Below are 27,157 nucleotides of genomic sequence, written 5' to 3' on the forward strand. Positions count from 1 at the left end.
TGAACAAATGCTGCTGAAATTCTGCACTCCTAGAAGCCTGTGTGGCTAATGGGATGTACTTATTTTTTTTAAACCGTGTATTTATATATATTTTTTTTTATGTGGAGGGACATATACGGGAAGCAGGCATATTGCTTTAAAATGTTTTTGTAACATTTTTTTAATGTTTCGCCATGCCAAATGTCAGGCCCTCTGCGTGTAGAGGTTAAACCTCCGTTCTGGCATGAGCCCCCCCCACCTCGAAACCGGATCCGGAATAGGCTCCAAATCCATTCACGAAGAAATTAGTCCGCCGTCGTAACAATCGATGCGCTACTTAACGTTATATATTTTTTTAGTTTGATCGTGCTGTACTCGCCGCGAAAACAATTAATCGTCGAACCCCAACCCCTACCCCTCTCCTTTTTCATTTGGAAGCAAGTCGCGAGCCGGGTTCGACTGCAACGCCGCGCGCGCTATTTTACCTCGGCGCGGAGTGATACACGTTTTAAAAGCGTAGCGTGGGTGGGGGGCAGCGCGTTTGGCGGTGCTGCGGTCGGTGCTGAGCCTCTTGAACGCGGAGTGGTTTTTTTTCATAGCGTGGACTCAAAACAAGTCTTTAAACGTCGACGTTTCTCTCGTTCCGCGTCTCCAGTCTGCCGCTTATATTTTTTTGTTTGCAAGCGCAATGTCGTCCGGCTCCGTCTACATCCCCGAGCTGGTGGCGGAGAAGGACAGCCTCGACCCGTCCTTCGTGCAAGCCATGCGGCTGCTGGGCGCAGGTGCGAGCAGGCTCCGCTAGGCCTCGCTAGGCCTCGCGTGGCGGGAAAAAAACGCAACGGATTTGTAGCGAAACGTGTTAACGAACCATATATTAGTTTGTTGTTGTTTGTGGGGGTTTGTAAGGGAATGTTGGGTGCTTGTTTGGTGGCGCTTAGGGTCCGTGGCTGCTTATTGGGGGGGAGAGCGGTTGTGGGTCCGCCGGGCGTGTTGCGAGCATCAATGGTGGTGACATAGGCCCCGTCCATTGTAAGTGGATGATGATGGGTTTATTCATTTTCACGCCGTTAAACATTAAATTTAGAGATCGAATAAGAACGGCGCCGTTCTGTATCTTCACCTAATTTGTTTTTTTTGTTCAGCCGTTATTCGCTTTCCAGACACCCCCCCCCCACGTGTTTATATTTATTTGTTCTTTATTAGCATCTGTCGTTCGGGGTTGATGAACAACAATATTTCTCTGGCTGGCGTTTTTGCCAGATGTCTTTGGCCAAAGTCTGCGCTCTTCTTACCCAGGAGGAGGATGAGAAGTACCGTGAAAACTTCACGAACTCTTCTTATCCTGAAGCCCAGTCGTGCCGAGCAGATATTGGCATTTAGCGCCTGAACATTTTGCCATACGCAAGAATAGACTTGGCAAAAGCGCTGCATATATATGCAGAGTGGTCCCGGATGAAGCAGAATCTTTATTTAAACTTAATATTTTAAAAATAGTTATTTAAAACGTAAATACATTTTCAAAGGGGAAAACATGTTCGGGTCAATTCGTTGTTGGGAAGGAGGGGGTCGCAAGACAATTAGACCACCCTGCAATCTGGGGCCTCGGTGTTATAGAAAAAAAGCAGTACAGTACAACACGTTGCCTTTTTTCCTTCTAAATACAGAATTGCATTTTATTAAGTCGTTTTTTTACTTGGCATGTGTACCAATGAAATAATTTATTAAAGTGATAGTATACGTACTAGATTATTGGCCCGTCCTAGGGCAGAAGCTGTAATATTTACGAAAAAATTTAGCAGAGTATAATTAAAATCTAGTGTCAATTTAATGGCAGTGAATTTTGCACTAAAGTATGCCATCAAACACTTAACTGTATTTCACTGTAGCAATGTATTAATGACTGAATCTGGCACAAAACTATGTCAAAGAACACCTCACTTCATGTCACTAGCACTATGTAACTGACCTTCTATTTGTTCAAATTCACCGCTCTAATACTTTATTCTCCTCTGCGTTCGGTCGCTGGGGTTGAAATAAATTGGAATTTGATAGAATATTTGGAAAATTACCGAGAAATGTAGTTTACCATAATGTAGAAGCGTAAATTAGACTTACATTTTGTCTCAAGTGCTAAAGAAATTAACAAAAACACCAAATCCATTTTGTTGCTGCGTATAATTATTTATTAGATTCACTTTCAGTAAAGAAACGTCAAACTTAGAGCGAATTTTCGAAAAAAATCGCTCGACCGTCTTCTGGGCGAGTGTAAAAATCCACCCGCTCATGAATATTAATGACGGGGGGTACGGCATGTGGAGTGACGTCACGCGCGAGAAACAAACACATTCTTGGTCCATAGTAATTACACTTACAATCCTCGGCAACAATACTGTAAAATGATCGTGTTGCATAGCTGTCAACTCCATACTGTTTACTCCGTATTCTTGTGCACGGAAATTGAGTTTTCAGGTCCATACGCTGGGTACAACCGTTTTAATACGGGCAAAAGCATGTTTTTGACTTTGTGTTTCTCCCTTGATTGGACTTTGTAGGATGTACGTTGAAATGTATAAGGGCACGGGGTGACCAATTAGATCTGAATTGATCTGTAATAAAGTAGGAACTGAATGAAAACAACAATAATGATCTGCGCTTGATATTTTTTTACATCTGGTTTAAGTCACAACATGCACCACGCCGGTTTGTGTCCTAGTACGGTTAAAAGTTAATTTTTCTCAGTGCATGGCACTCACTAAGTTGTGGCATTTAACACTTAGAGAACAATGTTTCACTGTTTTCGCCAACGTCTATACGAAGCAAATAGTAAGGCTTATATATATACTTAACACTGATTATGATGTACATAGAACCGAGCTTGCAGACGTTTCAACAAAGCATGTGGTGGCAGGCTGCAGTTTTTTTTATACATTTAATCACATTTAGGCGTGGATGGTGACTGATACATACCTATAAACCGCTTATCAGAGCCTACCTTCTTACCAACCAATTCAGACCGTATTGGTCACCCCGTGCCCTTATAAATCTCAACGTTCATCTTACATAGTCCCATCACAAGGGAAGACATAAATAGACAAATTGCCCATATTGAATCGGACCTGAAAAGTCAATTTCCCTGTACAAGATTATGGGTAAACCGTATTGGTTGGCAGGTACGAAATTGCTAGTAATGTCCATAGAGGTTTTTGGGTTAGATTGTGTAAATATAAATGTGTCGTTAAACCCACCCACACGACATGGCCATTTAATAAGGTTTGTCACGTAAAACAAACGTGCCAATTCGTTTCCATTTCAGCACACCACTTTTGTGTTGAAGAGTATATCCACAAAATCTGCAATTAGAGTTCTGTGACGTTTTGCCGGTAATTACAACCAGCATCATCAGGCGATAGCCAGAGTTACATGGAGAAATCCTGTTTTGCGGTTTGATAATTATCCCTTAGATAAATGTAAAATTGCGAACAACAGTGGAAAGCGCCTTGATCGTAGTTGAGAAAGCGGTCGCCCTTGATGCGTGCGTGCTTATCGCAATTTCATTTTTTTTTTAGTCCTGTCATGAACGTTTAGTAACAATGGATCTTTTAAACTCATGTTGTCTTGTACACGTGATTGTTGTACGTCACTAACTTTTATATGGAAATATATCAATTAAATAAGTATCAAATAAGTGCTTTGAGTAGATGTGTTCTTGCTAGTCTAATGATGCTATTATAAATTGTTTAAAGAATTTTCACACTTGGCATTTTGGCAACAATTGTCACACCTGTTCAGGAAGTTTTTTTTATTTCTTAGCGAAGGAGTTCTTGAACCAGAGCATTGTTTTTGGGACATCGTTATGTTTAGTTTAAATGACAACGCAAATGCAGTGTGAAGCCAGTCAAAAATAAACCCTTGAGTTTTATTTTTTTTAGTTAACCAAGCACCACCACAGCTTATGAATTAACAGTGTATGTCACCTTTCTACAGCTGCCAACCTAAATCCATAGCATACATTAAGAAGCATGCCCGCTCATTCTCATGTATGCAAATGAGTGCAAATTAACTTGTAAGCCTTAATTCTGTTCTCATCGCAGAAATATCACGTCTGCAAAACGGGGGCGACGACAAGAAAGACGAAGACAAGAAATATCGGAACATAATTGGCGAACAGAATTTCAAGTTGGCGGAGAAGGTCCTCATCCCAGCTAAGCAGCACCCGAAGGTAATAATCATCGTGCATATTTTTCAGAATTAGTGCAGACCGGTGTTAATTGTTTAAAGTAGCACTTGTTCAACACTCTGTGTGAATTCCTGCTTGAATGAGCATTAGTAAGGCGTGTGCGCATGTGCTGTTCATTGCCCGTAGTCTGTGGGGGAATCTGCATTTCTATGGCAGGGGTCAGTCTTGAGGACAACCACTGGATTTCTCCACAAAGTGGTGTTTGGTCTTTTTTGAGCCCACGGGGATGATGGGATTGGGTGAACCCCAGCCAGGATTTTTTACTTGCAACCTTTTGATTTCAATCCACTCGCTGTACCACTGACCTGCCTGTAATTTTTTTGAGACGAGTGTACACAAAACTGAGGAAACAAATAGTGAACTCAAATTCGAGAAGCGCTTCAATTACGCAAATCATACCATCCCAAGTACTGTGTTTATAATTATGCTTGTAGCAAGAGAGCAATGATGTGAATTTGTCACCTAAGGAAGAGAAACATTGCTTTCATGGCTACCATTTAACTCCCTCGGGGACAATGTACGTTGAACTTCTTTCACAGCAAACGTATCCAACTGTGCTAATCGGATGTGTGGGAAGGAAAAGTTGTAACTTGCTGACCCCATGCCCCGACTGGACATGTGTGAAACAGAGCTTCATAGCTCATCGGATTCTCCAGTCTCAATAAAGATTTTGATTCTCCCTCTGCTTGCAGTTCAACTTCGTGGGGAAACTGCTTGGCCCACAAGGGAACACGTTGAAACGACTGCAGGTTGAGACGGGCACCAGGATGGCCATCATGGGCAAGGGGTGCATGAAGGACAGAGCCAAGGTGCGTATCTCAACATGGTCATCTCCGAGCACTCTGGTTCATGAAAGGGTGAAATTTTATGTAATTTTACATTGCCATTTATTTGTGGTTCATATAATCGTCGTTATAGGATCCAGGAGTGAGATTTTTTAAGACAAAAATTTCCCTTTCACCCCATACCTGGGTCACGAAAATAAAATGCATCAACTTTGCGTAAGATCAAGCAGCAGTGTGCAGGGTCGAAATATTCAGCTAAAGTAAAAACTACGAACTATGTAGCACATTTAGCAACAATTTTGTATAAAGTTTTGAATAAAAGGGTACCTTAGGTTCAAAAGAGATATGATATTTAGTTTAAAAGCATTTATGTTCATATTTACCAAGTAGTGGGTCCAGTTGCTGACTTGATATTGACAGGGAGGGAAGATACTTTTTTTGCCTTAACTTAAAGCAATTATTTGCATTTACTAGGAGCATTTTGGGAGAGAACGATTCTGAATTGGTATTTGATCTTGATACATAAGTTATGAAAGTTGAGGCACATTCAAAATTGCAAAGGTTTGATTGTATTGTTAATCTTGCCTGTGATTTCTTAGTTAACGAGTGGGGCTGTTGTACGGTTCCGATTGAATAGTGCAGAGGGAAATTGCCACGTTTGCCTCTCTTGTTCTTCGTTGCGACTACAGGAAGAGGAGCTCCGAAACAGCGGTGAGGCCAAGTACGTTCACTTGAATGAAGAGCTGCACGTGCTCATTGAAGTGTACGCACCTCTCCCTGAAGCCTACAGCCGCATGGGGCATGCTCTTGAAGAGGTCAAGAAGTTCTTCAACCCGGTATGAAGTCCAGCGCAGCAGTGCACATTTAATCGTTACATTTCTTCAAACTTTTTTTTTATCAAACGTGGTGTGATCGTGTTGTCTGCTTCGTCTCATATGACAGTGAAATTCCTGATTTATTTTTGGGTTAGACCGCATATTGATCAATTTGGTTGTGAGAGAGGTTTTTTAGATGTACCTTGGAGCTGAAACTCAAATAATTGACACGTTAAATGCTTGCATATGCAACAATTATTTTGGTTCTAACAACACAAATTTGCCAATATAATTACGTGGCCGAATCAAAAGTATGTTATGAACCATGCTATTGGCTGCGAAACCTGTGTGTAAAGAACTTCCTGTTCAGATCTCTTCTCACATCGAGCAGTGTAAGATAACGTCCTCGAAAGATGACATTTCAAAACTACATCTGAAATCACATCGATAGCTCCTTTGTGAAATGGAAAAGGTTTTAATTCTCAGAGATTGAATAGGCTGAATTGATTTGGAAAAAATATTTTAACATGAAGTTTTTTTGTGTAGTAACTATTGACCAGGCCGAGACTATGAATTTAAGTTTTCCCTGCTCTTGCCTTCTCTCCTACCCGTCTACACCAGGACTACAACGATGAAATCTGCCAGGAGCAGCTGATGGAAATGACATACCTGAATGGCGTGGAGGTCCCCGTGGTAGCGCGTGGCCGTGCCATGAGGGGCCGTGGCATTCCCCCGCCTCCTCCCGGCGCTCCTGCGCTCATAAGGTGGTACCCCTTACCGCCCATGTGCATGGCTGCCGTGACACTTTTACACCTCTTTCACGTTACTATGATTTCCGCAATGTGATTTATCACGTTGCCTTATTAAATTTCACGATCACAACGGTTTTCGCGCAATACATATAAAGTTTCCTTCAACTTTGTGTCTGTACGTTACGTCTCTATCGTCTTGTTTTTTTGTCATTTTACGTACAAAAAAAGATGGCGTTAACGATTCAACTGCAGTTAACTCGCTATAAGTGTCTTTTGATAATTGCAATTTTTACAATCTGTTACGCATTTGCTGTGGGAAAATTACATCATAAATTGTAATGCCATCACGTTTAACAGAGCAGTAATTTCACAAATATTGTCAGGAAATGAAATATTAGAAACATAAATGAGCAACGATCATTCACAATATGACAATATTTTATGACTATTTTGCCAATCGGACAACGTGGACCTTGTATCGGACACTATTTTCCAAGGCCGTAATTATAATATATATTGGGGGGGACACATCCCCCCCCCCCAATATTCAAATATGCTCAAAATGTCCCCCCCAATATATTGATGTAAAAAATATATATTTTTAAAAATAATTGCTATGCTACGACAGGCAACCACGCACAGCCGTCCGAAACTTAACACCATTCACACTTGTAGCGCACTCATTGCAGTTGTTGCAGCTCAAATCACTAGTTTAATTTTCCCCCATAAACAATACCTGGGTATCTCCCTGCCTGCAATGTGGGGCACACAGACGTGTAGCCACTGCTACTTCAAACTCCTTCGTGAACGTTGGAACTTTCCCCGTCTCTGCAGGGGCCGTGGTGTGGGCCCCCCGTTGCTGCGTGGGCCACAGGGGGGGTCACGCGGAGTCTCATCCCCCAGGGGGGCCCCGCGAGGGCGCGGGGGACCCGGGGGGCCCGTGGAACGTGGCGGAATGAGTGCACGCAGACCCATCGGACGAGGTGCCGCCAGGGGTGCTTCGAGGGGGGTAAGTTAAAACGCCTTGTACAAATATATATGCACACACACGGGACTTGGGCATCACGGAAATAATGAAGGTGTGTGTGGGTTGTGGCATGGGCCTTCCTTGAGTTATGGGATGGTGGGGGGGGGGGCTTGTGAGTTTTTTCTCCAGTTGATTATAAGCTTGGATGCACAGAATGCTCGACATTGGATTGGGGGAAAATGACGCAGCATATCTCCACTGACATTTGGGCAGGTGAATTAAAACAGCCTTGTTTTGTTAGGTACTGCAAAGCCTAACTGGCGAGGGACTGGATAGCCTGGTGGTCATAACGCTTGAGTGGGGGCTTTGCTAGGACGCAGAGCAGATTTTTTTATACGCTCGCGTGTACGCCCAGGCGCCGCCAACTCGTGGGAGAGGAAATGCGGGCGGTGCCACTTCGGGTCCCATCGCGTCCACCCCTTCCCAGGTGCCTAGCTCCCGACAGGCACCCACCACACAGAGGGCGGCACGCCTGTACACCCCCCGGCAGCAGCATGGCCAGGAGTCCTACCAGGACTGTGTGAGTCGTTAGCAGGGGCCAGCGCTCAAGTGGGGCCCCCGCGGGTCACGAGCCCCCCCAGGCGGTGTCGTGCCGTATGGACCTGGCAGCCGCGTTGCTTCGGTTAGCGTGTCGTTTCTATTATTTGTTCTTTCACGCACTGCCAGAGCGCACTTTGCACTCCACCACGAAATGATCAATGGATTGAAATTTGAAAGGACTATTTATTTGTTTATTGTTATTCCTATTCTGTTGCTTTTCACGACGGTCGTGTGCGAAGTCCGCTGGCTTGCACTGCGCGCGATTACACGGGTGGTTCGTTAACAGTCGAGGGGTGCTGGCTGAGGATTGGCAACACCTGGGGGAACGTGACTACCACGTCCAGGGGCCGATTTCCGTGGCATGGCTGGTATCCTGTCTAAGACTTCACTTGGTGTGGCCCTGCCAGGGCTATAACCTGATCCCCAACCGAGTAGGCAAATGAGTCGGCTTAGTTTTTCTCCGTGGATAGCCGCTGTTGTTTTAATACTCGTGAAACCCCAGTAACAACAGGGGTGGCTCATTTGGCTAATTGGCATGGTGCGAGGTTTCAGCTGTCTGGCAGTGCTTCTTTATTAGCACGCAGAACCATTTACAGAGGACGCACGAACATTGCGTGTTGTTAGAGTGGGTAATTGAGCAGTGTTTTTATTTCTTAAATATGATCGTCTGGCTAGGATAAAAGCACTTGCATACAACACTGCTACCTTACTTGATACAACAATCGGAAAGCTGAACTTCCCCAACACCAATAGATGTTTTGTCCTTTTGAATACATTTTTGAATATTAGGCTCAATTAAGTGAAGCAATTTAAATTTGCACCCTGGCTCTGGCGAACACTGCAATCGTACATTCACCTTGTATATCTCTGAGTAGGCTTACTTGAGCCAGGAAGTATGGCAATTGGCACAGTCTTGCCATAACCTGCTTACTTTGCATGAAGAGCATTTCCACTGCTTTGTTTTACGATTCGCTGAAAAATGTATTTTGCCGGCACAGTCACAAGGACAGAACTCGCAGTGGGAGTGCGAGGGGGGAAATAATCTGGGGAGTTAGCTACTTGAAGAAATTAGTCACCATGGCAACATATGAACCTCCAGAGACTTTAGTCAGCGATCTTAGTTGGCTCAAGTAAAACATGTTGGTTTGGCCGAAAACGTTCACGTTGATGTCTTTTATGGAGTTCTTTGAATGGTAACATTTCGATTTGTAGCAGTCGATTTTAGTCAAATACGGATATGCATAACAATAAGTAAAAGTTGTTGGAAAGTGTTTTTTGTCCGTTTTCATAGTCTGGTGTTGGAAAGTGTTTTTTTCTGTCAGTTTTAATAGTTTGGTGCTAGATCTGTGTGGATTATTAAAAGGTCTTTGGGCACAGTGGGCCAGCACCCACCACATATTTGGTTCCAGCTCCACTTTGCACCGAGTGCACTAAGTGAATGCTTGGGGCTTGATTACTCCTAGTTCTGGTTGAGGGTTAAGCAAGCTTACTTGCAAGAGTTGATAAGTACACGTCGTTGAACATTCGTATGTCAATTTGACATAACGTGATACCTTTGAATGTTTAAACTAATCCCATCTTTTTTTATTGGGATGTTTGTAGTACATTTTATTTTGGTCCCACTTGTCCACAAGAATCGGTGCGGGCCTCTTCTTAAGATCAAGGCGACGTAACATTTTGTCATATAATTGCAGTGTTCGTCTCTATGCAAATGTGCATGGTCATTGTTTTTGCAATAAAAAATATATTTTTAAAACCAATCTATGCTCAAATTTATTGTCTGTTGATTCGCACCCCCCCCTATAGTCTCCCGACACTTGAGCCTCCTTGGAGGCGATTGTGCTGTGAAGGACGAGACATCGCATTTAAAAGGGTGGCCGCAAAATGTTTAGCTACGTTATTTAGAGTATATTACAAATCTGTAGACGTGGCTGCTGCTGCATTATTTAAATTTAAACCTTTGAAAGGGCGTCCCCTCATTATTTGCATTGTCTGTTTTATACAATTCCACGTGTTAATATTTAGCCACCTTTAATGCGAGTAAGAAAGCTGGCCTCGGAAGAGACAATTTAACTTTTCTTCAGTAGGTACCTGCATGCATATATTCACGAGCATGCTTCATAGCATCATTTTAAAAATATATACTGATCCAAATTCATCATAGCTCTGGTGGATATGTACCTGGGCTATATGACGCCAGTTTAAAGCTCGTCCAGAAGCGAGCGACATCGATGTCAACCATATCTTTCAACATGACATTAATGCCACGAACGTGTTGACGATTCCTGACCGTGATTCATTATAAATATATTTGCTTGAACCTTCAAATTAGTGTCTGACATCCCGAACCACAAAGCCTAGGTACTTATCTCCTGGATAAGTATTTGTTTATTTGGGTTGCGTCTTTCGCTAAGGCGCTTGAGCATCTGCCAAGGTTTTTACTGGAGCAGGCAAAGAGGTGATTAATTTTCTTTTTAGTTGGACCTGACTCTTACCTTGCGTGCGTTTACTCCTCAAGGCCTACGATGACAGCTATTCCAGTTCACCGTATGAAAGCCATGGATACGAGACATACGATTACTCCTCCTTGCCAACGTTCGACGCCTACGATTACGAGATGCCCGCCACACCAAGGTAAGTACCCCCCCCCCCCCGCCCCGCCATCCTTGCACGTGCACCAGACCAGCGCTTGAGCACACAACCACCTTGTACATCGGTCTTCACTAATTTTCAGAGGTTCGGGGTGGGGGAACTTTCACCGATGAGACATCAGTCTGCAAAAGTGGTCCTTTCAAATGTTTGTGTATTGTCGGATTCTGCACTAAAGGCCACCAGAGGCCACCAGTTGTCCGTGGCCCTTGCAATGAAGAACACTGGTGTACAAATTATCCCTTTGGAGTTTGTGCAGATATGGTGGCGGAGGAGTAAGATGTCTTTTTTTTTACACTAACCACAGAAATGTATTCGCTTTGATCCCTATATATATGAGTGAATTGAATTTCCATGGTTTTGGAGGTTGTGGTTCAGTTTAAAGAGTCATTTGTTTCCATGGTCGTGACAGTATAGAAATGTCCCGTTATGCCACTTTGTTTACATGAACCAGTGTCTCGACTCGTGTTCATCAAATGGGTTTATCTCCCCCCAATTCCGATAGCGCTACTAGCGGCCATCCGCAAGCCGAATAAGTTTCCACGTGTTTTGTAGGAATAAGCCAAATTAAGTGGATGAAAAAATGTGCTTGTCACTGCTGACTAGGAGGAAACCATCTCCCCTCGCTCCAGTTGAACCAGGTTTAATCACGGGTGGCTGAAGAATGGATGTGCAGACATGGACAAAGACGTACATAAAGACACGCATACACAGACACAACAACAGGTTCCATTAGCTACATCACAGCAGCACTTGTACCAGGCTAGATGCACTGTGAGAACATGACGATGTGTTTTTATGGCTCACTGCTGGCAAGGCACGATATAAACCCACGTGGTGTGGGTTTACTGAAATGACTGATAGATGCACTTTCTGTGCTTGCCAATCATTTGTGATGGCTCAAACCATAAACTCGCTGCACTTGAGAAGAATCCGTTTTTAGCGTGGGTGGTTGAAATGTGATATTCAAACCCATAGTGTGTTGGCTCAATCATTTGACCCTCATATCCCGCAAACTCCAAGCATCGTGTTACGTGTTTTGTCAGTTTCCCTTTTTTCTTCCTGCCATTGCACTCCTGTACATGTTATTCACGTATGACCATGAAAGCTAAAAACAGACGTTTTGATCTAGCGACTGCTACGGAATCTTGCGTTCTTGCAATAATGTACCAACCCATAGTGCGCTCAGTTCAAAAATGTACCGAAATGTTACGAATGTTTCCGTGGAATTCTATTGGTGTTCTGACTTTGCAACCAGAGTGGCTCGTTGATAACCATCTGTTCCAAAAACGTGACAATTCCTGCTGTTAAAAAAGTCCTTTCTGTGCTTTGGGTTTTTTTTATTTCACTTTTTTTTTTGCTTCCCCACCTCTCACCTCCCTCCCCTCTCGTTTGTCTCGTGTTCGCCTTCGCAAATCAAACTTCAACATTTCTGCGTATTTTGCAGCGGTGTAGAAAGTTACGACTATGGTCACGGATCGACCGTGGAGGTGTACACTGGTTACGGTAAGCGGAAAGCTTTCTCTGTAAGACCGTCGGTTTTTTTTTGGTGTTTTAAAAGAGACGCCCCAGATGTCTTTCGCCACTCGCGTTTGATTTCCTACGGCGATCCGTCAGGGCCAATAGAAATCCACGGAAACACTCGACTTCCCCCCCCCGCCTGTCGTCTCTTGTATTTCAGTTTTTTTTCAGTTTGTATTTTAAAAGGCGGAACCGATTTAACTTGAGTGTGTTGCCATGCATGTGGAGTTGTTGCTGTGCTCGCATAAACTAAACAATACTGTTGTCTGTTTTAAACCAAACATTCACTCACTTCCAGGGCTTGGTAATTTTGGAAGGTGGTGTTTGTTTCCCAAGAGTTGTACATGTTGTGCTTACTTGTAAATACTCGCCATAAACTCGCATTGTACATTGACGGTTCGTGTCTTGTCGGAGGAAAGTTGTATTGTTAATGGTAACATTTAAAAAAAAAACCCTTCAGCTGTTGTGGCACCAGACCCTTGGGCTATCTTGAGCTCCCCTGTTTCAATGATCTGTAATATTTTGCTGAATTTATGTATTGGAAATTCGATTATCCCATGAGAAGACGAGTCCGCTCCTGTTACGCATATCAGACTCCCCTGGCCCAGACAGTTCTTGGCAAGAGCTCGCTGTATGCAGCTTTTACACCAAGTACATTTGAGTTGACCAGTGTGGAAATTTTAAAAATGGAAAATAAGGCATAGCCCCTTGAGAGCGATCAGTAAGAGCCCGGGTATCAATGTAAATTGGGATCTTGGGACGTACGTTTGCCGAATGAATATCTCAAGTGGTGGTTAATCTTATGCGCAAATTAAAACGTTGTGTGTAATTGTGCAATGTCAAGTCTGAACGCTCTCACCATTGTGCCACTTTTGCTTTAAGCGATTCATTTGTGTGGTTAAGCTGCGGCACCACTCACAACACCCATTTTTTTTACTGCGGCGTTTTCGTTGCCAGCTAGTGTTTGCGTGGATTTCTCTTGGCCGCCCTCCCCCCGGGGTGTCGCGATGGAATTTGCTGTATCCTGTAAATGGCCTTGCTTTCTTGGCCTTGTTGAATTTGCAGGAGTAACGCGTCTTGGGTTTTATTTTGTAAGGGTTTTTTTTTTACGTGAAAACAACCGCTGTCGTCACGAAGAAGCGGAGATTTTTTTTTCCTTGTTAACATCTATATCCTTGTACAAAAATGAAGAAAATGAGAAAAAAACTCATTGCATTAACATTAACACCATCCTGTAACAGAAAACATATCCAGCTAATATTTGAACACTTGACTTCTCCGGGTTGGAATGGTCCTTGTTCACAGTTTTAAGGGTCGTTTTCTTTTACCGTAATTTCCAGATTATAAGATGCTCCTGAAAGTGATTCGTACCCCGAACTGGTGCCAGGTGTTAATTAAATTGGACAAATCTGGTCACACACGCACCTAGAGGATTATAAGACTGACGACCAACTTTTATGTTGTAATAAAGAGGGGGAATTAATCTTGTAATCCAGAGAAAACGGTAACTATTGCTTGCCATTAACGGGTGTTAATGACGCATGTTGGCGAGTATTAGTGCTTGTGCACAACTGCCAATGCAGTTTAATTTTTTCCAGTTTATGCGAAACACATCGTACAGTTGTAAAAGGCTAAGGAATGCATTTTTTATATTAACATTGATTGTAAACTTTTACTGCAAAAGCAATGTGCTTTGTAAGCTGATGTATGCCAATGGGGTGCATCAAACAGAACAAAAAGCATCGGGTTCCTCCAATATTCACGAGTTCATCTGTTTTTAAGTAAAGGCAAGATGTTCCTGTAGCCTTGGTCGGTAACCAGTATCGAGTGTTAAAATAATTGTTTTTATGATACGATTCATTCCTCTGCGGCCCAAACCATGAGCGATGGACTGAACCAATCGTGATGTGTAAAATATAAATCTTTTCAATCGAGCGACTGCTTAGTTCCCGTCATTTGTGTGACCCCCCTTTTTCCCATTTCTGCCTGCCCCCCGTCTCACAACCAACAGGGCAAGAGGAGAAGTGTGGAGGCTCTAACAATCGGCTGAAGACTTCGTCATCCCGCGTGATGCGGTACTCTTACCGCGAACACCCGTACGGCCGGTACTAGCTCAACCGGGGGACAGCCAGCCGCCCGGGAGCTCACACACACTAACTCACCCACTCCTCACCCACTCCTGCCCTTCCACCACCACTCCCTTCTCTACACAACCTGCTATCCACTAGGGGGTGGGAAAACTACACCCTAATTGCCAGATACAACCCGCGAACTTAATTTCGTACATCCGGTGGTCACATGAGGCTGGCCTACGTTTTCAGCGTGAAATTTTAACCGTCGCTGTGAAGGATCATGGCTGGTGCGTCTACTTCGGAGCTGAGAATCCAGTAAACGCGTGTTAACGAGGGTAAACAGGGAGGAACTGTGCATCGCAAGCAGTGCGATTGCACTGAGCCCCCCAATGATTAAAAATATATATTCTTGGATAACGCTAGGATTGCGTCGTGTTGTGTGGCCTGCCTAAGTTATTTTAAAGTCCCTTACCCGCCCCATTCCTTCGGTAAGGAAAAGGGTTCCGCTACCCCCTGCCTTACACAGACCCCCCCTCCCACACCACACTTAAGACGCTCGCTCCCCCTTTTGATCGTCGCTCCTCCAAACAGCCGCCACTCCTCCCTCGGCCGTGCCCGCACCGTGGCGTGTTGTGTGCAAGTAATTCGCCATCTTCCCCCCCCCATCACCATACACTGCATTTGATTTGAGAATCGTGAATTATTTTTCCTCCGCCCCCCCCTCCCCTCCTGTCTCCTCCTTTGTTTGAGCGTCGTGATGGTCCCTGCCAGCGTCGCATAAAAGTATCGCTGCAAGTCGTAATTTGATTATTTTTATTAGTTTTTTTTATTACGTAAATAACATGAGCTAGTCTGAGCTATAGGATCATGAAGCAACATTGAGTGTAAACGATAGCTTTTTCTTTTTAAATACGTAGGCTTTGATATTGCTTTCGGTTACCTTTTTAATAATTACGTGATTCCTTTGCTTAATGATTTACACTGCGTAGGACTCTTGACATTGTTATTATCCTTTTGATGTTTTGCATGTTGTAAGAACATGCTTCTCCTTATGGTATTTTGTCATTTAAACATAAAATAAGTATTAACGTGTGAAAATACGTGGTTGGTTGTCTAATAAATATCAAGGATAGTAATGCAGGGCCAAAAAACACACTTTGTAACTATGTGCTCAGTATTTGTTAAAACCCTGCTTAAAAATAACATTGACACAATAATCATTTCTGACAAAGCTCAAACCCAAATAGATGTTGCATTGATGTTGCTGAACTTCATTAATAAACTTTAAAATATACACAAGAAAATGTAACTCTCTCGCTGTTCAATTATTAATTTTAAATTGCAATAAAAATTTGTGAGTCCTTGAAACCATTGTAGTTGGTAATGTGTGTGCCACAATTAGAATGTTGTTTTAATGTTAAAAGCATTTGCGTGAACCACAACCACATGAAACTTACCGTGTCACAGGTATTAAAATGTAATAATACCACATTTACAAAATGCTTATTTTGTTTATGTGTATACACATGCTATTTGTAAATCCATGATTACTTGTGTACTTAATAATCCCATAATATAAATAGCCACCTGTCATTACCCAACAAATACACAAGATGGACAATATTGCCTGGTCTTTAATGGGTGCACCACAGGGTGTCTGTTGTAAATGGTGTTATTCACAAATGGAAAAAATCGCATAAATTGCTATAATTTATCCTGAAAAGATATGTAACTGAAGAAAGAAAAAAAAAAACCTTGCTTAATGAAAAATATTGTTTAAATAAAACCTCATTTCACAATCGTGCAAAAATATTTTAAACCATCCTGACATTCTTTGGCACACACCGACCGCCAACTGTTGACGTTATTAACCTGTGACCAAGTCATTGTCTTAACTACGCTGTAACGTTTAAATAATACTCTTTCAGTTCGGATGCTCGTCAACAACTTTATGTATCGCGAAGGCTCTTTTCCCCCGGGGGAGAGCTATTAATGCAGGGCCAGCCAGCCTCGAATAACTTTCACATGACAACTTGCAGAGTCAGCCTGGCCATATCAGGTAACCTTGTCAAGTACATCACATCACACTTACTCAGCTAATTAATCGCATCCTGCTTTTCCCCTTTTTAGAAGTATATAAATAGTTTTCTGTAGTGCGTTTTTTTTCTCTCTGTAGAGTTCTCTTAAATTGCTACCGAATTGACAACTTAGCACTGTGTTATTTTGAATTAAAGTTAGTTTCGGAGATGTTGCGCAAATAATTAAATTAATGCTTGTATTTACGTACACTGCACGCACGCGGCTTGCTGTTTGTTTTAAATGTGTCATGCTGAGCTTCCGTTTACAAAATGCAAATGCAGTATTGCTCAATTCGTGATTATGCCGTTTTGTCAATAATCGTTATACATTTTAAGTTTTGGTTTAATACATTCTCCCATTGTGTTGGATCAACTTGTCTGGTATAGTAATTCAAATTGCCATTTTACATTGCTGAACCGTTTTTTACGTATGTTCTTATATTTAAAAGAAATCGCTCCTGCTGGTCTTTGTTCCTTGCCGTGTAGACATTACCGGGTCTGTCTATACAATGCACGACACAGTTGATTTATAACGGTGCATTTGTGTTTCTCTTTGCAGGGGAGACGTAAGAAATTCTGCTGTCTGACGCAGCATACTTAACTTGCGTCAGGGGGGAAGGCCGGCCTCACACCGCGACCGTTTATGCCGTCGAGTGTTGATTCGGTCACATCGTGAAGGGCAGACGTGCCGAAGAAGCTGCAAAGAGCACATGAGATCTGTCTGCTGTATAATGCACAACAATTCACTGCACCGGTCTCATGCCCAACTCTCCACGGCTCATTAGGAGGGACGGATGCGTTGAAGTTTGAAAATAACGTGAGAAAATAATTATGCAAGAACAATTATAGCCCAGTGTAAGTCCACCGCTGGGTAAAGTCCCCTCCCGCCCACTCCGTGTTGGTCTTGCGGATTGTTTGGCCGTACTTCGGTACTCGGGCTACGGTTTGCGGTGAAAAAGTTGGGAGGCCCAGGACCCGTGTCGCTCATCACTTGATGTTAGCCACAGATGGTAATCGAAGGCGGCTCTCGCCAGGTTTGCAGCGTGGTGTGCCAACCACCACACCACTGTTCCCCCGCCGAATTACCGCAAAGCGAATTTGTGCGAATTCCTATACAATAATATATAACGGGTGAAGTTTATTTCAAAAGGGAAAAACCAAGAACACATTTCGGTAAAATATTAAGTGCTGCAGTTGGCAGTGGCCCACAATTAACAAAGGAAATCCATTCGTCAACACCTACTGACATAAAGGAAAATACACAATAGGCACATGCAGATGGGTAATAGCCTTTGTAATTTGACCAAAACTCAATTTTTGTATGGCCAATTTGTCCTCCAGCTCTAGCCCTTGCGTTGAGAGTTTTGATCTTGTACCGAGACGTGTTACTGTATTCTCTGGATTAGAAGATACTCCGAGAAGTTGAGACACATTCCAAACTTACTTATAGAATACAGTTATTCTAATGTTTACACACGCAGCTTTTGATTAAAAATACAGGGTAAAAAATGTGCTTTTCCAGAGGATACGGTATAAGTTTGATACGGGAACACTTGCGTTTCTGGATTTCCCAGCAACACCTGGCTCCACTCCCTGGGTGTCGCGATGTCTGTGCTCACAACTACTCGCTAGAGGTTTATACGTACGTAATCTGTATTTTAAACTGACTAAAAATAACCAAATCGTTAGCACTTAACTTTTTTTTTTACATATTTGTAGCTTGTACAAAAAATTCGCAACATTTTATGAACACAGTATGAAACTGAAATGGGTTTTATGGTTGGTTTAAAGTTTTGAGAGCGAGTTTCTAAAAAATGTAACAAACTAATGCTTGGCTTATTTTGAAGCCCTTTCCTCTTGCGTGTTAATCCTATAATATGAAATACATTATTATTGAAATCCCTCCCCACTATTTTTAATTAAAGTACGAGTTAATTTAAGTTCTCGAATCTGACTGCCCCTGTATGGAGTGTCATGGATGAAGGAAGGTGTACATAGCAGGTGTTTATTGTGCTCATGTTTGCTGGTGGGTACCGATACATGAATGATTTCGGCAATTGCGAGACATCCGAGTGTAATTTAAGTCATTTCAGCTGATCCAAATTGGGTACAAAGGACACCTATTAGCAGATTTTGAGGACAGTATTAAAAAATATGACCAACATTTTTTACATGTTAGAAAATATTTGTATTCTGCTTATATATAACGATGTGATTTTACACAAACCCATGAGTACATATCCTACGTAAGTTCAGGGTCTTTAAAAATGAGGGTCACTGTGACAAGTATTTTTTGGCCTGGATTTTTTAAAAAACTGGCTCCTATATTATGAAAGTAGATATAGATCCATTACAACCTAGTGGCCTGCATTGCTTATATTTTGAATTGCACACGCTACCAAACTGAACGTAAGCCGATCGATCGCTCTGGGATTTGTTATACGAGGTTGATTGATTTTTTTACGGGGTACTCCCGTTTCGCGTGTAAACCTCAACGTTGGGGAAAACTGTGAAGTTGCTGAAAGTGCAGTACTCGTTGCGATTGAATGTTTGGAAAGATGCTGCCGGAGAAAGTCTCGCCTCAAACCTCCAGGAAATTGTGGCCCCAAATGAGCAAACGTGAGTTGTATAATCGCAAAGAAACTGAAAACTAATTTGATTCATAAGTGTTTTTTGGGATTAGGCTAATGATCTGGCCAAATGTATGGCTAAGACCCTCCGTCACGTAACAGCCAAATAAATAGAATTGTCGCGTGTACAAATTGTTTAATGTTCCAATCGTTCTAGATTTGAAGCTTTAGTGACTGCAAGGATTCATATTCTTAGGTTTTTTCGGTAAAGTCACGTAGGTAAAACATTAAAATTAATAAAAGTAAAAACCTAAGAATATGTGCCAGTCGTTTCAGCTCGCCTATAAGTTGAAATATTCTCAACCGAATCAAGCAATTCGTATCTAAGTTCAACAATTAGTTTACAACTGAGAATTATTCTTCAACTTACTGGTGGGCTGAACATTTTAATTGACGCGTTAAACGCGTGCGACGAATTGTATTTGTTTGGCTTGTGGAGGGGTCTGAACGACACGGATTTGGCGAGATCATTGTAGCCTCGCGCAAAAAATTTTTACTCGTAATAATGGCTGCGATAACGTCCTCCGTGTAAAGTGAAAACTTGGACGTGTCACTAGAGGGAGAGGTGCACTACCAAAACTAATCTCTACTGGAACTGCCCAGATGTTTCCCTTAACTCTGCCAAGTCAATGGCTTCAGGCGAGACGGTCTTCACCTGGTTGTGTGTAACGCGTTGTTTCTGGCCGATGGGTACACGTACGGCCTTCTATCAAAAGAGACAACCCCACCCCCCGTGTAAGTTGTAATATAGTTTGTATATTTGTAAATACGGTCGTTGCGTTTCTTTCCTGTGTGCTTGGGAGTGTTTTTGTTGCGTTGACTGCGTTTGCCAAGGAGTGGAGTCCCAGATGAATGCTCCTATTTAGTCCTTGAGACCCAGATTGGATATTTAATCTGTCGTTTGCCGCCTATGTTTGGTGGTAAAACTATGAGTTGCACCACATTTTCGAAGATAATGAGCGTCATTTCATTTTGAATTTGTGTGAACAAAAACGCATCAATGTGACCGCATCTCTAGAGTGATGTAAGGAACTATATAAGACTTGCACAGCATTCCATTGCGCAGGAAGGGGACACATTTTCGATGAGGTCAAGTGGGGAAAATTGTGGAACACGAGGTGGTAAGAGCACCGCGATGAGATGTTAACTCTTGTTACCTGGTATGTTTGATAGCGTGGGTTCGATTCCGACCCTGACGCGTGCTGTATATTAGGAGTTTGCATGTGCCTTTCCCAGTGGTCGCGGGGATTTTTTTCCCGGGTCCTCCGGTTTTTCCCATCCACATTTAGAGACATGCGTTTTGAATATTTGGCTGCGATAAGTTTCCATATGATAAGCCACTTCGTTGAGCTGTCGTGTGTGGCCAGGTCGCTTTTGAAAAGAGCTAGACAGCTCAGTGGGACCTTACCTGGTTAAAATAAAGACAGTTTAGTTTAATTCCAGTCCTGAGCGAGACGTAATTTTTGTCTTGAAGAGTTTACATTCATTTAGCGAGTTCCAAAGTCTTTACGATTTGCTCTGAGCATGGTCTTCATATGCATAGGTTGTGTGCACCAAAGTCTCAATGCAGGACAGGCAAATCGTGTAGTTATCGCCACCATGAAAGCGTTAACGAATCGCCAGCGTTGCACCATTGTTGATTAATAAAAAATAAACCTTGTTAAATTATTAGGTTGTATATAATCCACTGTTTTGTAAAGAAGAACACTAAATCCCCCATTGTCTATGCCAGTTGTGCTCGCAGCGTTGTTCCATTAGATGATGATCCGTGTCGATTTCTCGCGGAACAGCGTGCCACGTGTGTTGGGGCACGGACGTGATATTTTTCAGTGCCCTTAGTTTATTTTTTACACAGCAGGGGGAGTTCACACTTTCACGATCTCTACTATGAGGTTACCACTTGACAAGTTAAACTTAAAAAAAAAATCATTCCCTGAGCTGGAATCTATCCAAATCAAATGCAAAACCAAATCTACGTTTACGGCCAAATTGTGCAATCATTAGTGACCAGTCTGAGACCATCTGCTCCCTACCATTGTTGACTTGGTTTTGGAAGACAAACACAACATTGGCACTGCTACTCTGGCCCGTGGAACATTCGTGAAGATCACCAGCGAAGTGGAGTTGATTTAAACGAGTGTAGGCACTGGTTGCCACTTTGCCTTAGGCAGGAGTTGCAAAGGAATTGTCTGGAATTCCTTTAGCGGAGTGTAAACCTGCTCGGACCGGAGATGTTCAGTTCACATTACGTTTGATGAGAAACTGACGCACTGCTTTCACACGGGGAACAAAGAAAACCAAGAGACGAGATAAATTACCTTTCGACTCACAATTATTTAACCAAGGTAAGCTACGTTGGTGTCTCAGGAGGGTCCTACATTTTTTAATGTTCGGTCAATTCCATTTTAAATGTTTGGTTTCATGTAGGAGATAGGTGGGACACCCGGAGAAAACCCCAGGCATACGAGGGAGTGACATGCATGAGGTGTCTTCACCTGCCCACCTCGTAGCCCCACAAACTACAACGTCGGAAGAGAGTTGGACACTGGTCTCCCAGCCGTGCGCTAGCCAAGTTCCACTCCGCTGGGCATCTGAAGTCTTGAGGGAGATGGGGCACGTCTGGGGTTTTGTTTGGGAGTGATTTCAGTCGGCCGTAGGTGACAGCCCATTGAGGCAATCGTTTTCCAAGGGATCATTAAGGAAGAGGCGTGCGAGTGTAGTACAAATGGTCCAATAAACTACATCTTAAGGGATTCGAAAATATAAAAGAGCGATAAGTTTTAGTCGCCAGTGTTTGCAAAATCTGAAACAAAAGTAAATGTTTCCTCCTTCGCTGTGTGCGGTGGTAGTGGTAGTCGTGGATGAGTTATACTGGTAGGAAACTCCTGATTACACCAGCCCACGGGATTATTCCGTCCGTCCGTCGTGCATCCAAAAATGGGAGGGGTGGGGCTGGGTGGAGAGGGGTTGGTCACCCCGTGGTGTCCTTATAAAACTCAACGTTTAACCTACTAACGCCGGCTTGTGCCCGCCCTCACAGTCGGCCATATTTGCGGAATACACCACGCCGCCGTTGACCGTGGCCATTGACCGAGCAACCCAACGTTCCTACCAGCTCCCTCTGCAGGAATATGTTTAAAAAAGGGCGCACAAAGCGAAACCGCACGAGGAGACCGCTGCCTGTCAAGTAGCACACAGTACACACGTCCCACATACGACCGCATGTGGCTGAATTGAGAGCGCATCATAGAGCGAATGTTGTGTAGAGCTAGATGAGCCGCATATACGCGAAATTGCACAAACCCGACCCCGCATAAAGCGAGGGAAACCTGCTTTTGAAAGAAAAAAACACTTGTGGACGCACCGATGCATGGGGTTTAAAGAGCCACGGCAAAGGTGCGTGACACTCAATGCCCGTGTCACAGCCGCATGTCCGAGCGGTTTCTGTTGGGCCGGATAGATCGCGATAAACCGGCATAGCACGGGATAGAGAAGAGACGGACTGATGCGGTCACAGAAGGATGTTGAGCTGATGGGACTTGCCGCTGACCGGTACCAGCAGTGCCCGGATCGGCCTCTGGAGGAGGCTCGTGAAGGACGCTGCTACTGGGCAGTTGGAGACAGCCGCCCTCCAGCAACAACGGAGGGCGGAGGAGCGACGCTCACAACAACGAGCGGAGCGCCGGGCGGATAAAACGCAGAGAGTTGACAGTCGCGAGCACAGTTGGTGCATCCGCCAGCCGTCTCGGTCAGTCAACCCACGGCACCTGGGTCTGTTCCGTGACCTCCTGCCAGCGGGCCTTCGACACTTCACGTGACCTCGAAGTGCACCTTGCCTGGCACAAGCGCCGTGTTGACGTCATCGCCGTTTCGTTGCGAACGGCGGTGGTTGTGTAACGTGTTGGTCTTGCGGGAGCGCGGTCAGATCGGTACGCGAACTGCTGCTGATGGTTCTTGCCAGCAGAGGGCGGTGTTGACTACGGTCCTGTGCCATGGGTTTAAAACGCCACACTTTCAGACGCAGTGCACCGTATGGGGACTTTATATTTTAAATTGCCAATGCGTTTCTTGTAACCTGTCAAGCTATCGTTGCGAACGAACAATAAAATCCGAGGCATCCATTCAAAGGCGTTGCTTTCCAGCGTGTCGAATTACGACCGTCGGCCAACGGTAAATCCACTGCTGGATGAAGGCCACCTCCTTTGCCAAAGGCCATCGCCGTCTCTCGCACGAGTCCTACGATGCCGACAATCGACGAGCGCGTCGGTGTCTCCCTTAAGCGCCCGCGTGTCGCTATTTTAACCCGTTGCTAAGTAAGACATTGATATTCATATTCTTAGGTTTTTTCGGTAAAGTCACGTAGGTAAAAAAAAAATACCGAAAGAACCAAGAATATGAATCCTTGCAGTCACGAAAGCTTCAAATCTAAAACATTGAGTTTGTTCGCTCCGCGTGTGTCTACAGGCGCCTCTCTGTGTCCAATACGAATGTCTACCACCAGCTCAAACAAGCCAGTGCCCGGCGATTGAAATCCCACATTCCCATTGCGGTTGGTCGATGCGCAGGCCAGCCGCAGATGGAGTCCCACAGAGAGTGGTATTCGTTTTTAATTGACCGCAGAGGGATGATGATGATGGTGTGTGTGGGATGATGAGTTTGACTTCCAACCACGGGATTTGAACTCGCACGCTTCGGATCTCTTTCCATTCGGTTGCTTAATTGTTACACGGATAATCCGGTTGAGCCAGTTACCCAGCTAGTTCGCAACTGAATAGCAACATCGGAGGGATACGTACGGAGGAAATGGGTAAAAGGAAATATAAGGGGACAACTTTAACCAACGCGCATGCTCACATAATTCGCGAGTTGTATTATGTGGAGTCTAATGAAGTTCTGTAAGGGATAGACGGTGGAAACTGGACGCGCAATTGACTGTGCATCGGAAGCCAACGGCGAACATTTTGATTTTAAACCTTTCAAAAGCTATGGCCTGGAGGTTGATTGGTTTCACCTTTAGGGAAAAGCCAGAGACTTCAAACTGGCAATCTGCGTGTAGTCCAGTGCTCATCGCTTAACACGAACTTGTAATCCCCGCCGAATATTTCCAGTGAACCAAATCATGAGCCTCCTATTCGAATCTTGACGCTAACGCCGATAGCAAGCGACGGCGCTGGGGCGTATGCACACCACGCCACGGAGCCGGTTCGATCCCCGGCCACGGCGAACGTCAGTGGCATCCTCTGGTCGAGCACCAATTGGGTCGAGGCTCAAAAGAAAGCCGTCCCTGGTGTGGACCAATCAGTTTCAAGGACAATGAATATATTATCATAGTGTGTTTTTTCTTTGCATTTTGACTGCAAGTATTGTGGTGAATGCAGACATGAATCCTTGTAAAAAGATTTCCGTTTTTGTTGCCAGAAATAAAGGGGAAAAGACCCTATTATTATATTTTGGTACTGGCAAAGGAGGTCCAATGATGTAGATATTCACCCCGAGCCCTCATTACTTTGATAGTGCATTGTCTTTGAGCTGTGCGCCTTTTGGCGTCTTCTGGTCGAGCACCAATTGGGCTCAAAAGAGGCTCAAAAGAAAACTGTCCTTGGTGTGGACCAATCAGTTTCAAGGACAATGCATATATTATCATAGTGTGTTTTTTCTTTGCATGTTGACTGCAGGTATTGTGGTTAATGCAGACGTGAATCCTTGTAAAAAGGTTTCAGTTTTGTTGCCAGAAAAAAAGGGGAAAACCCCTATTATTATATTTTGGTACTGGCAAAGAAGGTCGAATTATGTAGACTCGAATAACTTTACCGATTCTACGCCATCCCTCTTCGTCCCACAATCGACTGGCGTGATGGTGAAGCTACGGCATGGGTAAAAAACCAACCCTCGCGACCCTAACGACACGGCATGGGAAGGGCGTTCATCCAGCAGTGGATTTACAGAGTCTGTTGATCGCCCCCGTATAGCCTCATCAGACTGTTGGGGCAAGTGTTATGACCGAGCACCTATGGAGGCCGGCACGACAAACGAGTGGGTGGATGTCCAGCACCACGCCCCACCGCCTTTGTCTCCCCAGTGGTGGATGGTGCTAGCACCACACCGCATTTGAGGCCGAGTCGACCTAGAGGGAGACCCACGACCGGTTCAAATAATCGCTACTGGTGTCGGTGGCCGTGCGCGGGAGTCGAACTCTTGCTCGTCAGGTTCGTAGTGCAGCTCTCCCGAGGGCAACGCAGACAACGCGAGCGAGCGCGCACGCACGCAAGCGCCACTTTGTGTCGTGGCAATCAGTCGGCACGGATTCACGTGCACGGTGCTGCGCTGCTGTGTGTGCATGAACGTGCAGTCGCGGGAGTGAGTGTCTGCGTGTCTCATCTTGCCTGGACGCCCTTGGGCACCACAACCGTGGAAGATGCTTGTGTGCGCGTGTGTGAGTGTCTGTGTGTGTCTGTGTGTGTGCGCGCGTGTTGTGGGGAGCGGTGGTGTAGCGGCTAGCGCTACGGTGCGCTACGAACCCGGCGGCCCGAGTTCGATTCCCGCTCACGGCCGACACCGGTGACGATTGTCTGAACAGGTCCTGGGCCTCCCATAGGTCGACTCAGCCTCAAATGAGTACCTGATGCGGTGTGTAGTAAACATCGGCAATGGGGAGACAAAGGCGGTCGGGCGTGGTTTCCGGCCACCCACCCCCTCGTGTGCCGTGCCGGCCTTCATAGGTGCTCGCTAAAAGCACTTGCCCCAACAGTCTGTTAAGGCTACACGGAGGGGGGGGATATTTGTCTTTGTGTTGCCTCTGTTTTTCAGTGCATCATCCTTTCAACGCGAGAAGATCAACATTCTTCAGCGTCCGTGCGTCCGTTCGTACCCGGTCCAGCCGTTTGTTCGCTGCAAATTGCATGCCGTGCGAGACTTGGATTCGAATGTTGTATTTCCATCTGACTCACTCACTCTCTCTTTGCAAATACGAGATGTTCATGGGGAAAAAAAAATAAGCCGATAACCCACGTGTTGTAGTATTGCATTGCAAGATAACTCATGCAAACTTCACCGTACAATCCGCGAGTTCATTGCAAGCATCAAAATCATTACACGTTCACACTGTTGTGAATTAGTGTACGTATGTGTGTTGAACTTCGTTTGCACCGTACGTAGCCGACCGTGCTAATCGGAGGTACTAATGTCAATGTCGAGAGACCTCCATCGTAACATTTAAAAACATTTTTTTTTTATAAATATTGTTTACAGAGGCGGGCTTTGCAGAAGTGAGTAACGGTGACTGCTGATTAGTCCTCATATTGACAAAACCAGTCTGCAGTCATTGCCCTCTGTCTCACTGCCGCCTGTCATTCGGTCACGGGTGCTCCACTTTTACTCGACGGTGAACCCCCATACAAGAGATTGGACCACTGCAATACACTTCTTCATGGACTGCTGATGTTCTGTGCATAATGCGTACAGGCCGAGTTAGTTTTGTTACCCGTTTCAAGTTCGCGTGTGTCAAATACAGCGTTTTATTCTTGCGTATGCAAACATGTCCAGGACCCTGTGCCTGTAACAGGCTGTTAGGGCAAGTGCTGTTAGCGAGCACCGATGAAGGCCGGCACGGCGCATGAGCGGGTGGGTGGCCAACACAACGCCAGGCCGCCTTTGTCTCCCTAGTGATGATGTGTACACACCGCACCGGGTACTCATTTGAGGCTGAGTCGACCTAGGGGAGGGCCAGGACCGATTCATATAATCGCCACTGGTGTTGGCCGTGAGCAGGGAATTGAACACGGGTCGCCGGGTTCATAGCGCAGCGTGGCGCTAACGGCGACACCGCCGCTCCTACCACACACACACTCACACACGCACGTGTATACAAACACACACATACAACACATGCAAACACACACACACACATGCAAACACATCCATACCAACCAAGGCCGTAGCCATGGAGTCAACGTTGGGGGGGACCAAATCTTCCAGGGCGTCTGGGGGTAGCAATCCAGAAAAATATCTAAATTTGAAAACTCATTTCCTGCCTAAAATATTAAAAAATTCACTAACACACGGGATTAACTTTT

At 44.5% G+C, this 27,157-nt stretch overlaps 1 protein-coding gene across 1 annotated transcript; it reads left to right on the plus strand.

Annotated features, from left to right (window-relative positions):
• The first annotated feature begins 489 nt into the window (after positions 1-489).
• Positions 490-16,969, plus strand: LOC144938523 (KH domain-containing, RNA-binding, signal transduction-associated protein 3-like). Its single transcript, XM_078866412.1, is given in 12 exon segments — positions 490-761; positions 4,071-4,198; positions 4,909-5,025; positions 5,691-5,837; positions 6,438-6,580; positions 7,403-7,577; positions 7,951-8,022; positions 10,654-10,769; positions 12,232-12,290; positions 14,317-14,410; positions 16,306-16,354; positions 16,357-16,969. Coding segments are annotated over 12 exon segments (1,233 nt in total). The 5' UTR covers positions 490-667; the 3' UTR covers positions 16,396-16,969.
• Positions 16,970-27,157: the final 10,188 nt, after the last annotated feature.

Source organism: Lampetra fluviatilis, chromosome 22 (genome assembly GCF_964198595.1).
Source record: "Lampetra fluviatilis chromosome 22, kcLamFluv1.1, whole genome shotgun sequence".
Classification (NCBI taxonomy): Eukaryota; Metazoa; Chordata; class Hyperoartia; order Petromyzontiformes; family Petromyzontidae; genus Lampetra; species Lampetra fluviatilis.